Source organism: Lissotriton vulgaris, unplaced genomic scaffold, assembly GCF_964263255.1.
Source record: "Lissotriton vulgaris unplaced genomic scaffold, aLisVul1.2 SCAFFOLD_533, whole genome shotgun sequence".
Lineage (NCBI taxonomy): Eukaryota > Metazoa > Chordata > Amphibia > Caudata > Salamandridae > Lissotriton > Lissotriton vulgaris.
This window is the reverse complement of record NW_028242897.1, coordinates 540,700-553,980: the sequence shown is the minus strand read 5'-3', so window position 1 is coordinate 553,980 and position 13,281 is coordinate 540,700. Positions and strand designations below refer to the sequence as shown.

At 41.8% G+C, this 13,281-nt stretch overlaps 1 protein-coding gene across 1 annotated transcript in view; it reads right to left on the bottom strand.

The window, feature by feature from the left end:
• Positions 1–5,465: 5,465 nt before the first annotated feature.
• The window catches only part of LOC147668779 (E3 ubiquitin-protein ligase RING2), a 167,838-nt gene continuing 160,022 nt past the window's right edge, over positions 5,466–13,281 (bottom strand). Inside the window, exon 8 of the mRNA XM_086948435.1 lies at positions 5,466–7,356. Coding sequence (XP_086804561.1) covers positions 7,255–7,356 — 102 coding nt within the window. The 3' untranslated portion in view covers positions 5,466–7,254. The remainder of the gene's footprint in view (positions 7,357–13,281) is intronic.

Here is a 13,281-nt window from a genome sequence, read left to right as displayed (position 1 = left end):
CCTCTTCTTTGTCTCACTAAAATGGAGTGTCTTTAGAAAATGATGAGGGAGCTGTTGGAGAAGGCCCACTTCCTCGCCCCTCAGACCTTCCTGAAGCAGCATCCTGGAATCTCTTCTCCTAGGCTCCCAGCCTGATTTTCCTGCCTATCCTTCAGGGTTCTGCTCAACATCTTCAGGCAGTAGCTGCAATCTGCACAACAATGGTCTTCCGGAAGACACTTTATACACAGGTCAAAGAGGGTCTGATGGTGGACCTTCTTGCCACAGACAGGGCACTTCACAAGATATGAAGTTTTCTGATGGGAAAATTAAACATTTTCTATCAGTAAAAATCTAGAACAGCAGTTCTCAACTTGGGGACTGTGAGCCGAGTGCCCAGGATGCCTACTAAGAAGGCCAATGCTGGTTTATAAAATTAAATTATATTTGCAGATTAATAAAGCACATAAAGACAAAAAATGGAATGCAAAATAGAACATTTTAAAGAGCTTTGTAAATGTAAATGATTTTGAAACTAGCAGCTAAAAAGTAAGTTGCTATCTTTCGACTGACTCTTAGGATTAGTGCAATTACAGCAAACAGAATCTTGTATGGTCGATTAATGGTCTTAGTTCAAACTCTGGTATGCATCGACAAAAAGATTGCATGCATTTTAAACTCAAAATACAAGCTAATATGCTAGAGCCTAGCATATCGCTTTGTCTTTTAGAAAGAAAACTACAATTTGAAAGGTTTCAACCTTCCCATTACGATTACAATTTGGTTTTTTTGTGAATTAAACTATTTCATAATTTTTTATTTATTTGAGGAATATGTTTCTGTATTGTTTTGAGGTGTGTTCAAAATGTAGAAATTGCTTGGGCTGGGGTCCCTGGCTTCACTTACTTGTTTAGTGGGTTCAATCTGCTGACCTATAACATTCTCCTAGCCCCTACGGCAGTCGAGTGAAATCAGCTGGCAAAGGTTTAAAAAAGCTTTGAAAGAGGAAAAAGCCAAAAGCGCTGAGCTTAGTGCTCCAGGAATCCTGTTACTTGGAACCGCGAAAAAGAACTTCCAAGTCACCCCTGGACATGATGGGATATGGGAGCAAGGGTGAGGACCTTGAAGGCAAAGTGGCAGTATTTACTCATGTTTATGGCAGCTTATCTGATAACACTGCATGTTCATTACTTTCTTTTCCTTCTCAAACGGTTTGTGAAAGATACTCCTAGGCACATTTTTTTAATGTAGTGCCCTCAATTTTGCTGAATTGGCTTAATTTTTTTTAAATTAAAAAATAAATGGATTTGGACACTTTGTCTGTTAACAGCATGCAAAGACAGTTGAAGTCATATTTAAGCTTATTTTACTGCTGAAAAGCTTAGTGCAAATGTATATATTGAAATATTTACATATATTTTTAATAAAGTACTCCGGGAATGCATGGCTGTGGCAATTTAGTGCTTATGGCTATTGATAAAGATACCCTGGAGAACAAAGGAGCATTCTTTTTCACACTCCCATAAGAAACATAAAGGGGTATTCTTTCTCTTCTGAGCCCATCAGTGTGCTTCAGTCCCTCACACAAGTTTCCCTCCCTGGGCACTTTGACAGTCAAATTGAGGCTTATCAAAAGGCACAGCGGGCATGGCCTTTAACCAACTCTGTTGCAGCACATGTAGTCCCTGTTGCTACTTAGACTCCGGCATCCCATCTGAGAAAGAAAATGGCCCTAGTCACTCATTTGCCTCCTGTTATCTCTGAACATCTTTACTGACGCACTCTCAGCAAAGATCGTGGGAATACGACCCTGTAATAAACAAGCATTGGCATAGCCAATAGGTCTCACTTTTGGGACCTTCAAAGTATTTAGTTATGCAGCACAATATCCTTGGTGCAACAACAACTGTTGCATGGCTAAACACTTATAAGCTCCCAAGGGCGAGACCTATTGGCTATGCCAATGCTTGTTATCAGATAACATTTGACTTATCTGTAAGGTGAAAGGTTAGTCTCATCACGCTGCAAGGGTTTAAGCCTCAGACTCAATGTGGCTTTAGGCAGACAGAGCTCTTAGTATTTTGTTTAATGTTCGCTGTCTTTGGGGACGAAATAACAGTGTGCGCAAGCAACCAATGAAATGAAGTGCGTTTGCTTCTAGAACTAATTCACTAAAACGCCCTATTTTCTTGCCAGAATAAAAGCCGCTGCTGGTCAGGAGGGCTGTAACGGAGATGCTCACCAGAGCCTTTCTGTTTTGACACAATTTTCACCGCCGAGGCTGTGTTTTCAAAAGTGTTACAAATGACCAGGTGGTGTTGCCGTTCTCTCGTGATTTGTAGTGCCTGGCTGCCTCGGGGGTAGGATGTCTGATGTCGATAGGATTCGGAGGTGCGCACTACGTCACTCCGTACCATATGGCGAGGCGGAGGCACCTGGATCGCCTCGTCTCTCTGCTGGGCGCTCATAGAAACAATAGTCGCCTCGTCGCGGCTCTGTGCAGACAGTGATTGCAGTGAGCATTCGGAGTGTATGAATAGGGAGTGATGCACATAAATGAATTGTTGCACATATGTGAAGCATCCAGTCTGGAGCTGGGAGCATGTCACGTGCTTGCATTCAATGAGTCACCGCGTTAATGCAGTTATGGGACAACTTCATGAGGCTCAGTGTGAAATTAATGCATAATGTGTTCTCGGGGAGAAAAACAATTTATATAAATTGATCCTTATTGATTGACAATTGTCTGGTGTGTTTACAGTTCAGAAAACCCCACAATGTAACACTCTGGAAGGCATGTGGACAATTATGATAATGTTCAAGCTGATAAAACAATGCAAACCAAAGTTCAGACATGCATGTGTGATAATACACAACCCTAAAAACAAGCATTGGCTGCGCAGGCCTGAAAGTGAGGCGGCCGCAAAAGCGAAAGTAGCGAGGGAGAGAGTTGTGTGCGCGTGCTCTAAACCGAAGTGGAAAAAAAAAAACACAAGTGGTGACACGATCCGTGGTGGGGGAGGGAATTGAAGCGCAAGCAAGGCGGAGTGCGAGCAGAGGAGCATGATTCTGGCGGCTGCACGCGTGAACGCAAGCCCTCGGCCGTGTGGCAGCACTTTTAAAAGCCCCAACTAAATGTCTCGCAGAGCAACACATGCGCTGGCTCAGGCGAGACCTAAAAATGTAGCCAAAATCATGCCATTTCACTGCACAGGCAGAATCTAAAGCCTTCATTATTTACAGATATGCTGTCAGAAAAATAGACATAAGAACTGATCCTTCCTTTCAATGAGGCACAGATGGAGCATGTAAAAAGGGCAAGGGACAAAACTGAATCAGCAGCAAGCTTTACTAGGTTAATCTTATGCAAGTAAGAACCCAAATCTGGACCCTGACCTCTTGGGGAATTTTCGTCCTATTTCCCTCTTCCCCGCGATTAGTAAAATCCTTGAAAGACATGTTTATTTAGTCCTACCTGGATATCTAGAGTCAAACAACCTTCTGCACTTCTCACAGACTGGTTTCCGGCCCCAGCAAGGGAGAGAAACTGCTCTCTTAGCCGTGGCTAAAGAGTTCAGGAAAATTCTGGACCAAGGAGGTAAAGCGGCTATCATCCTCCTGGACCTCAGCGCCACGTTTGACACTGTCAATCATAACATCCTGACTCTTCGACTCAGGAGTCTTGGAGTGACGGGGTGTTATCACCTGGCTGCAATCCTTCCTGGTAGACAGATGTTTTTTCAGGTCTTCGAAGGAAATGCCATCTCAGAGTGTATGTTTCTCAGCTGAGGTGTTCCTCAGGGATCCTCCCTGAGCCCTACACTATTTAATGTGTATATGAGCCCGCTGGCTGAGATAGTCCGTTCATTTGGTATAAAAATAGTCACATACACTGATGACACACAACTTGTTGTGGCCCTAAACAACTCTGACAATTCATCCTCCATCCTGGGCCCCTGTTTGGAGAAGGTGGCTAGGTGGATGGAGTTCTCCTCCCTGGAACTGAACCGAAAAAAGACAGAGCTGATGCTCCGAGGAAACTCTCCCATCTTCGACGCAGGTCTATTGTGGCCTAAGTTCCTCTGCCCTGCCCCAGTACCAAAAAGTCACATCAAAAATTACGGCATGTGGCTGGATTGCTCCCTGAACTTTGAACATCAGGCAACGAAATTATCGGCCATCTCTTATGGCATTCTTAGGATGCTTTGCAAAATCACCCCTCCTCTTTCCTTCCTTGCCAGAAGGTTGATGGTCCAGGCTCCTATTCTCTCTCACCTTGACTATGAGAATGCCCTCTATCCAGGTGCTCCCCAAGCTACCACCGCCAAGCTACAGATTGTTCAGAACTGTGCAGCTCGTTTGTTCCTTCAGACCCCCTACCGGCAACCTGCCAAGCCAGCACTGAAGGCGCTCCATTGGCTGCCTGTACTGGAGACAATCACATTTAAAGCTTTATGTATCCCCCACATGTCCTTCTGGGGGAAAGGACCGACAATTACTCAAACTACTGTCTCCCCCTACTGTCCTAATAGAAGTCTTCGTTCGGCCAACCTCCTTCTTGCATCAGCCCCAAAAATTAGAAAAGCAAGAAGTGGCAGGAGCTAATTTTCTAACAACGCCGCCAAGCTTTGGAACACCATCCCTTTCCATCTACGTCGGGAAGTCAATCTTCTGTCCTTCCGGAAACTCCTTAAAACTTGGCTGTTCCAATATCCCCCATATTCAATCCGTCTTCTCCGTACGCAGATGTTTTTAGCGCTGGGATGCCTCAGAGTAGCTATGCACTCTAGAAGTGTTTTTTCATTCATTCAAGTAAAGAAAACCCCATTGGTCACTTCCCAGCATTTAGTGCACCTGGTGATACTGACATCTTGATACACGTCTTAAAAATATCATCCCTACTATTTCTTCAGGGTAGGAGGCAAAGACAATGAATGCATTAGGAAAGAAAATGTTTTCATTGAGCAGTTAAGCCTGAAAAGCATCTGCCACTTGCCTTCTGCAAAGATCCACCCCTGCCTTATGGAAGATAGATGCCCTGACTACTCCAAATTTTCCAGAGCCCAACAGGCAATTTTCTCAGGAGCTACTGCAGGATGGCATTGCAGCACCAAAATAGGCTATTTAGAGTGGAGTGGCCACTGTAGACACAGACTTACCAGATCTATGGGGTCAACTAGTGTTCCACAGGGATGCCTGGATGAAGCACAGATTTTTCAGGCTATGTTCAGGCACCACTGTTTGACATGCCCTGTCAAATGTGTACATACTGACCTACGTCCTAGGCAATGGGTCTACTCTGGCTCTCTTCAGAAATGTTTTCATCAACAGCACAGGAAATTTAAAAAAGACGAGTGAAAAATGGTAAAGTTGCTTAAGGTGAGGACTTCATCAGGATACTGCAGTTGACTAATGTTTGAATCTAATGATACAGACTAGGCATTTAATCATGCTGAATTCACACACGAATAAACCCCACACTAATATCACTGTTCAACAGATGGTTTATCCAATGCATATATGTTTAAACAAGAACATAAATACTGAGTAAATTTAACAATGCTGTGAAAAGAAAATGGTGTTCACAAATCGGCTGCACGTTTTTATACACATTATATAGATACCGGAGAAGAAAAACAAGGACACTTTCTATACATATACACAATTCAGCTTCACACTTGCCTCTTTGTACCAAAATTCTAATATAAACCACAATGAAAACTGGATATTTTGCAGCTGCACTTACTACTTTTTTGTCTGCACATACCCCTGCGTTGCATTTAAAATAGTCTTGTAGTCAGTGGACATGCAGAGATTAAACATAGCACAGTAACAAACTGCATTTAAAAAAACAGAGGCCCTCCAGGTGTACAAAGTCAGTTCTTCAATTTCAATGTCATGGCACAGTCGAAAATGTCATTTTGGAAAATGTACATAACTTTTGTACTAAAAACAAATATAAAATTGTATACGAAAGTAGCCAATGATGTGTTCATGCAGGACTCAGCCTGTGGACTTTCAATCAAAACGGACCAATCTGCATTTACAAATAGCTGTTATGAATGAACAGGCTCTTCTATGTTATTTTTACTTAGGTCCCCTTGTTTTTGTTCCCATCTCAGACCCAGAGGGAAATTTGTGCCACAAATGGAACATTCATTTGTTCCAACGAGAAAGGTACATGAGATGCTAAAATGTTGATTTTATTAGATAGGAACAAACCATAACTAAATGACATGAGGCAGAAAAGCGCAGTCCAACCTAGGAAGTGCTGTAAATGGAGAGAAAATGTAGGCCCCCGGCCTATGCAACCTAAGAACATAGCCAGAGAATTCTTGGTACCAATTCCTGCTCAACACTAGCTGGCAAAAAATTCTTAGTACAGGTTCTCTTGCGTGGTGAGACAGATTAAGGGTTCAGAGCTCAGACTACTTCGGGTCTCAAATTGAAAATGTTGAAATGCAGATAGCAATATCAAATGCAGTGGTGGAAATCAAGCAATTGGTAGCCCCTGGCATGAAGTATTCAACCTCAGGCTGCTTGCAAAATAGATCTCAGGGGCAGCAGTAAATATATTAGAATCGGTGGAAAATTTGTCGACAAAAAAACCAGAGAAATAACCGTTTGGGAATTTAGAAATAACTTGGAAGTGCTGCCAATCTTAAATACAACCCCCATTTTCTTCTTTGCAGCCATCACAAGCTATCTGACTGTCCATGCCTTAAGATTATCTATTAAATGGAATTGTAAAAAATAAATAATTCAAAGTGTCTTTAAAGCCAACTTGTCCTGTTTCCAAAGGAAAAAAACAAACAAATGAACCAGGGCTGAAACGAAACACTGCCAAGCCAATTGGAAGAAAGAAAGCAGAAAAAAGCACAAGGCAATAGTGCCCTATACACAGACCAACCAATGATGCAAATTCAAAGGCAGACTTGGCTACCAGGAGGATCTGGCACACTGGAAATTAAGTCATCATGTTGCTTTTTGTAATTCTAGTAACCTGGTTGCGACTTTCAAACAGGTAGTTTTACATTTCTGTTGCTGGTGAACTTTATGCCTTTGATGTTCACATGGAGATGTCTGCGCTTTTCTCCACCAAAAACGCAAAGGAATGTAATATTCATGCGCAAAATGAATCGAGATGGTGAGCTCCGTCATATTCGAAGCCTTGCAGTATTATTTTCTTGATTCAAGGGAAGATGATGTCAGTCTCTTAAGAAATCACAGCTATAAAAGGGCAAGAGTCTTTACTTTCTGCTTCGCTCAAAAAGCTTATTTGTGCTCCTTTGTAGGCGCATAATATAGTTCCATGGGTTTGTTGACTTTCCAATACTTCTCACTGACCAGTTCCAAAGAAAAAGAACCATTTAGTACCTAAGCAGAAAAGAAAGTAAAAAGTTATCATACATTAAGTGGTGGTTTTGATTATATCTGAAGAACACACACTGACCACATTTCCAAATGATAGAGAGCTCTAGAAAGAATGAAAAGGTGCTACTGTAGTGTATAGTAAATAGGACTAATCTAAATAGGACTACACTTATCTGAGAAAATAACACTCCACTTTGCATGCTGTTGCTTAAGCAATTCAGACTTTGTCAGTCTGATTACCAAAATATTACACTGAATTAAAATATCATGTTCTGTTGTATTTATTTACCTAATTGGGAAGAGGTAGAGTATATTTACTGATTTTGATCCAGAACCTTCATATAAAAGAAAGTCAAATTTAAATGAAAATGTCTCTCACAATGTGTCAATGAGATTGCCTTAAATAGCCTAAAACATGTACAGGGAATTTGTATTATTCTTTATCTCCTATATGAACGTACAGAAAGGGGTAGCTACTCTACTTCATCACTGTCACCCAGCATCTAAAGAAGGTTTAGATATGGATGGAAGTACAATGGCAGGTATAATTCTCTTTAGACTGCACTGTAGCTTTAAGAAAATTAAGGGTGGGAGGCATCTGCAACATAAAAGATGCACCCACATTGCACAGCTGTCACTTCATGCTTCTGCGTTTACCAGGTCATATTTCCCAAATTCTAGATGATGAAAACATTTAGCATCATTATATACACTAGTTCATTGTGTTGGAATTTGTCTTGAATAGATCTCAATAGCTCTTTTGTAGCGCATTTGAACTTGCCCAAAACAGGATGTAAAAAAGTTTTGCATTATTTTAAATCATCAATGTTTGTGCTTAGTTTCACATATTAGGCTAACGTTATTGTGATGTATATATATATATATATACATATATATATATATATATATATATATAAAATATTAGCTCTACCCTTGCCCTTTGGGAGCACATTAACTTAATAAAAATGTAATATGTTTTTGTAGCTTTTTATTAGGTTGATTTACACTTAGGGGCTGGGTCATTTCAATTTTCTTATAATAATATTGCTTTAAATAAAGAAGATTGTGTGACAAATTATTTACACTTACAGACACAGACAATATGTTTTAAAGTCAAGTTTTTTTCAGATTTGAAAAGTCTGGAAGTAAAGCTGTCTGAAGTAAAGTCAATCAAACATTTAGTGCTTCAAGCTGAATGTCTCTCTTTACAATGTTAATGGAATTCCATTAATACATGTTGAATTCTTGAACCAACAGATGGCAACTCCTCAATATTTTAAAGTGAACTTAAGCACTTGTTGTTTTACTCTTTTGCAATTCCCATTGAGTTTCAATGTATGTTTTATACTCATGTTTATATAAATATTTGAGAGTGAATTATAGCTGGCACCAAGTTGATGGCAACTAAAAGGGTATGTGCTTACTTGGTCCATTAAATATATACTAAGAAGATAGCTCGTGGGAATATCATCAAGATAAAGGTTCTTGACTCCACAGTCACTGCAACCTAACCGTGCACCACTTCATATAACTTTGAAGGACAGGAGTTGCTAACACGACCCCTACTGGGCCAATTACGAGTAAAATGATGTATGGTATGAACGTGGAGCTTCCCTCAATCACAAACGAATTGGAAAACTAAGTAATAACTCTTATGTAGCCTGCCACTAGAGAGCAGAAGAAATATGCTACTTACCAGTATGCATCTGTTCTTGGCATAGAGGGCTGCAGAGTGGTACATTATGAATAGATCGCCATCTGGTGTTGGGCTCGGATGATTGCACTTGTTTTTCTAATGGAGAAGTCTTTTGTAGTCACGAGGCTGGTGACTCCTCCCTTGGGTGATAGTGCGCATGGGCTTCGGCTCCATCCTTAGATTGTTTTGACGTAGTAGGCTTAGATGGAGTAGTATGATAGAATACAGAAAGAGATGCCCATGTAAGTGTATCTAAATAAGATAATGTTGGAACAGACACAGGTTTCCGGGGAGGCAGGGAGGGCATGTACCACTCTGCAGCCCTCTATGCCAAGAACAGATGCATACTGGTAAGTAGCATATTCCGTTCGAGGCATATGAGCTGCAGATGGTACATTATGAATAGATTACACAGCAGTTACCTCCCTAGCGGTGGTCACCAGTGTCTGTTGCAACAGTTTGAAATAAAGCTTTTAATACAGCCTGGCCCACATTTGCTTGTTGTCTTGCCTGCACGTCAACACAGTAGTGTTTCGTGAAGGTATGCGGTGTAGACCAAGTTGCTGCTTTGCATATGTCATCTAGGGGAATGTTCCCTAAGAATGCCATAGATGCCCCTAGTTTGCGTGTAGAATGAGCTCTAGGGGGAACAGTTAGTGTTCTTTTTGCCTTTATGTAAGATATCTGTATACATTTTACAATCCACCTGGCAATACCTGCTTTAGAGATAGGGTTGCCTTTATGTGTTGGGAAAAACGCTACAAATAGTTGTTTGGTTTTTCTGAAAGTTTGTGTTCTTTCTATGTAATATAATATTGCCCTTTTGACATCTAGTGTATGTAGGGCCCTCTCTGCTACCGTCTGTGGCTTTGGAAAAAAGACTGGTAGTTCCACTGGCTGATTGATGTGGAATGCTGAAATTACTTTAGGCAAGAACTTTGGGTTTGTTCTAAGAACCACTTTATTCTGGTGTAACTGTAGAAATGGTTCTTGTATTGTTAATGCCTGTAACTCACTCACTCTCCTGAGGGAGGTAATGGCTATAAGGAAGGCCACCTTCCATGTAAGAAACTGTATTTCACACATATGCATAGGTTCAAAAGGTGGCTCCATTAGTCTGGTGAGTACTATGTTGAGGTTCCACACTGGAGAAGGTGGTAGTCTTGGTGGAATAACTCTTTTGAGGCCTTCCATGAAAGTCTTAATTGCGGGTGCCCTAAACAGGGATAGATGTTGCCTGTTTTGCAGGTATGCTGCTATAGCTGCAAGATGTACTATAATGGAGGTGTAAGCAAGGTTACATTGCTGTAAGTGTAGTAAGTAGCAAATAATATTTTGTGTAGATGGGTCCATAGGGTTGATGTTGTTACTGTAACAGTATACCGCAAACCTTTTCCACTTTGCTGCATAGCAGGCTCTGGTGGTGGGACGTCTTGCTTGCTTAATAATTTCCATACAGTTTGGAGGTAAATTTAAGTATCCAAATTCTAAGACCTCAGGAGCCAGATCACTAGGTTCAGTTGTTTGGGATCTGGGTGCATTATTTCTCCATGGTTCTCTGTAAGGTGCATGGGTGAGATTCTTAGTTTTTGGTGTGGCACCTGTGAGACTTGTAGGAGCGTGGTGAACCACGGCTGCCGTGCCCACGTGGGTGCTACTAGTATCATGGTCATTGAATGCTGTTGCAGTTTTCGAACCCCTAATGGAATTAGTGGGAGAGGGGGAAAAGCGTATGCAAATTTGTTGGACCAATTTGTCCATAATGCATTGGCCTGCGACAGGTGGTGTGGGTACCTGGATGCGAAGCTTTGGCATTTTGCGTTCTGATGAGTGGCAAAGAGATCTATCTCCGGTTGTCCCCATCTTTGGAAGAATGGCTGCAGTATTTGGTTGTGCAGTTCCCATTCGTGTATTTGTTCTGACTGGTGTTCGGCTAACAGATAGATGTTTTGAGGAATGGCCCATCTCCAAATTTCCTACGCTAGTCTGGATAGTTGAAGAGAGTGTCCCCCCCCCTGTTTTTGAATACACTACATCGCTGTCATGTTGTCTGTTCTGACCAGGACTGCTTTGTTGAGAATATGCATTTGAAAAGCTTTTAATGCTAGAAACACTGCTAGTAGTTCTAGATGGTTTATGTGCAGTTGTTTGTGCTGTACACCCCATCTCCCTTGTACTGTGTATCTCTCCATACGAGCTCCCCATCCAGTGAGCGATGCATCCGCTGTTAGTACCACTTGTGGAATTGGTTCTAGGAACGACCGGCCTTTGGAAATGTTTGTTGTATTCCACCACTTCAGAGAGCGATGCGTGTTGTCGTCTACCAACACCAGATCTGTAATCTGACCTTGAGCCTGATTCCACTGTGTTGCTAGACATTCTTGAAGCGGACGCATTTGTAGTCTGGCATATGGGATTAACAGTATGCAAGATGACATCATCCCTAATAACTGCATGAACACTCAAGCTGTTAAGTGTTGCGGTTGAAATCCTTGAATTAGGGTGAGCATTGTCTGAATCCTGACTGGATTAGGGTATATTATGGCTTTTTCTGTATTTATAGTATCCCCTAGATACTGTTGAACCTTGTTTGGTTGCAGGTGGGATTTTGTGTAGTTCACCGTAAACCCTAGCTGGTGCAGCAGTTGAATTGTCTTTTGTGTGTTTTGAAGACATTCCTCTTGTGACGTGGCCTTTATTAGCCAGTCGTCCAAGTAAGGGAAGACATGTATTTGCTATCTTCTTAGGTGTGCTGCAACCACTGCTAGGCATTTTGTGAACACCCTTGGTGCTGTTGTGACTCCAAACGGAAGGACCTTGAACTGATAATGTCGTCCTTCTATTACAAACCTGAGGTATTTTCTGTGAGCTTTGTGAATTGGGATATGAAAGTAGGCGTCTTTTAGATCCAGTGTAGAAAGAAAGTCCCCTTTCGTACCTGTTGGAGCGTGACCATGGAGAAATGTTCCGAATTTATGTATGCATTGAGAGGTCTGAGGTCTAGTATAGGCCTTAGAGATCCGTCTTTTTTGGGCATTAGAAAGTATAGAGAGTATACTCCTGTTCCTTGTTGATGTTGTGGAACCTCCTCTATCGCATGCTTTTGTAGCAGTGATAGTACTTCCTGTTTTAATAATGTCAGATGATCTTGACTCATTGGACGCTGTCTGGGGGGGATGTTTGGTGGGGTAGCAGTGAGTTCTAGGCAATAACCATGTTGGATAATTTGTCTCACCCACCTGTCTGATGTGATGTTTCCCAGACAGGTAGGAACTGTGATAGGCGTCCCCTCGCATGGTCTGGGGGGAGCTGTATAAAGTCACTATTTTGGGGTAGGAGAGTTGCGGTTGTTGTTGTTTCCGCGACCTCTACCCTTGTTGTTGTTACCTCTGTAGCCTCTGGAATTACCTATAGGTGATGTTGGTGTAAAAGAGGTTGATTGCTGGCTTGTGCCTGTATTCTTTGATCCGCCTCTATAGGTGGACCTACGAAAGGAACCTCTCTGAGATGGCTGTTGCAATGCTCCCATTGACTTAGAGTAAATGTAAAAGGACACAGAAACGGCTAACGCCTCATCTGTGCTTGAGCCGAAGAGTGCTTTCCCATCAAAAGGCTGTTTGTACCTCCTGTTTGAACCCTGAGCCATGCATGTCTTCTTAACATGATACTGGTGTTTATAGATCTTGCCGCAGTGTCTGCTGCGTCTAAGGCGCACTTAATTTAAGCGTTGGTTATTATCTTCCCTTCTTGTATCAGCTGCTCTGCCCTTTTTTGATGTTCCATAGGGAGATGTGTAACGAGTTTCTCTAACTCATCATAATGAGCTCTATCATAGCGTGCAAGTAGCGCTTGAGTATTTGCTATGCGCCAGCTGTTTGCTGCTTGAGATGCTACTCTTTTGCCAGAGGCATCTATTAACTTAGACTCCTTATCAGGAGGAGCTTCTCCTGTTAGTGAGTTCGCCCTCTTACGAGCATTTGAGACTACTAACGAGTCCAGAGGTATTTGGCCCTTAATAAATACTGAGTCTTTTGTGGCTGCCTTATACTTTTTGTCAATTCTTGGGTTTAATACCCTACTCCTCACAGTATCTTTAAATATATCTGATGTGTGAGTGAGGAGACCCTTAAGCATTGGTAGGGTCCCTGAAGATTTTTGTGCAGCCGGTAGTGTTTCTAAAAGGAAATCTTCTATCTGAGGTTCCGTATGTAAATCTACCTTGTGGTATTTTG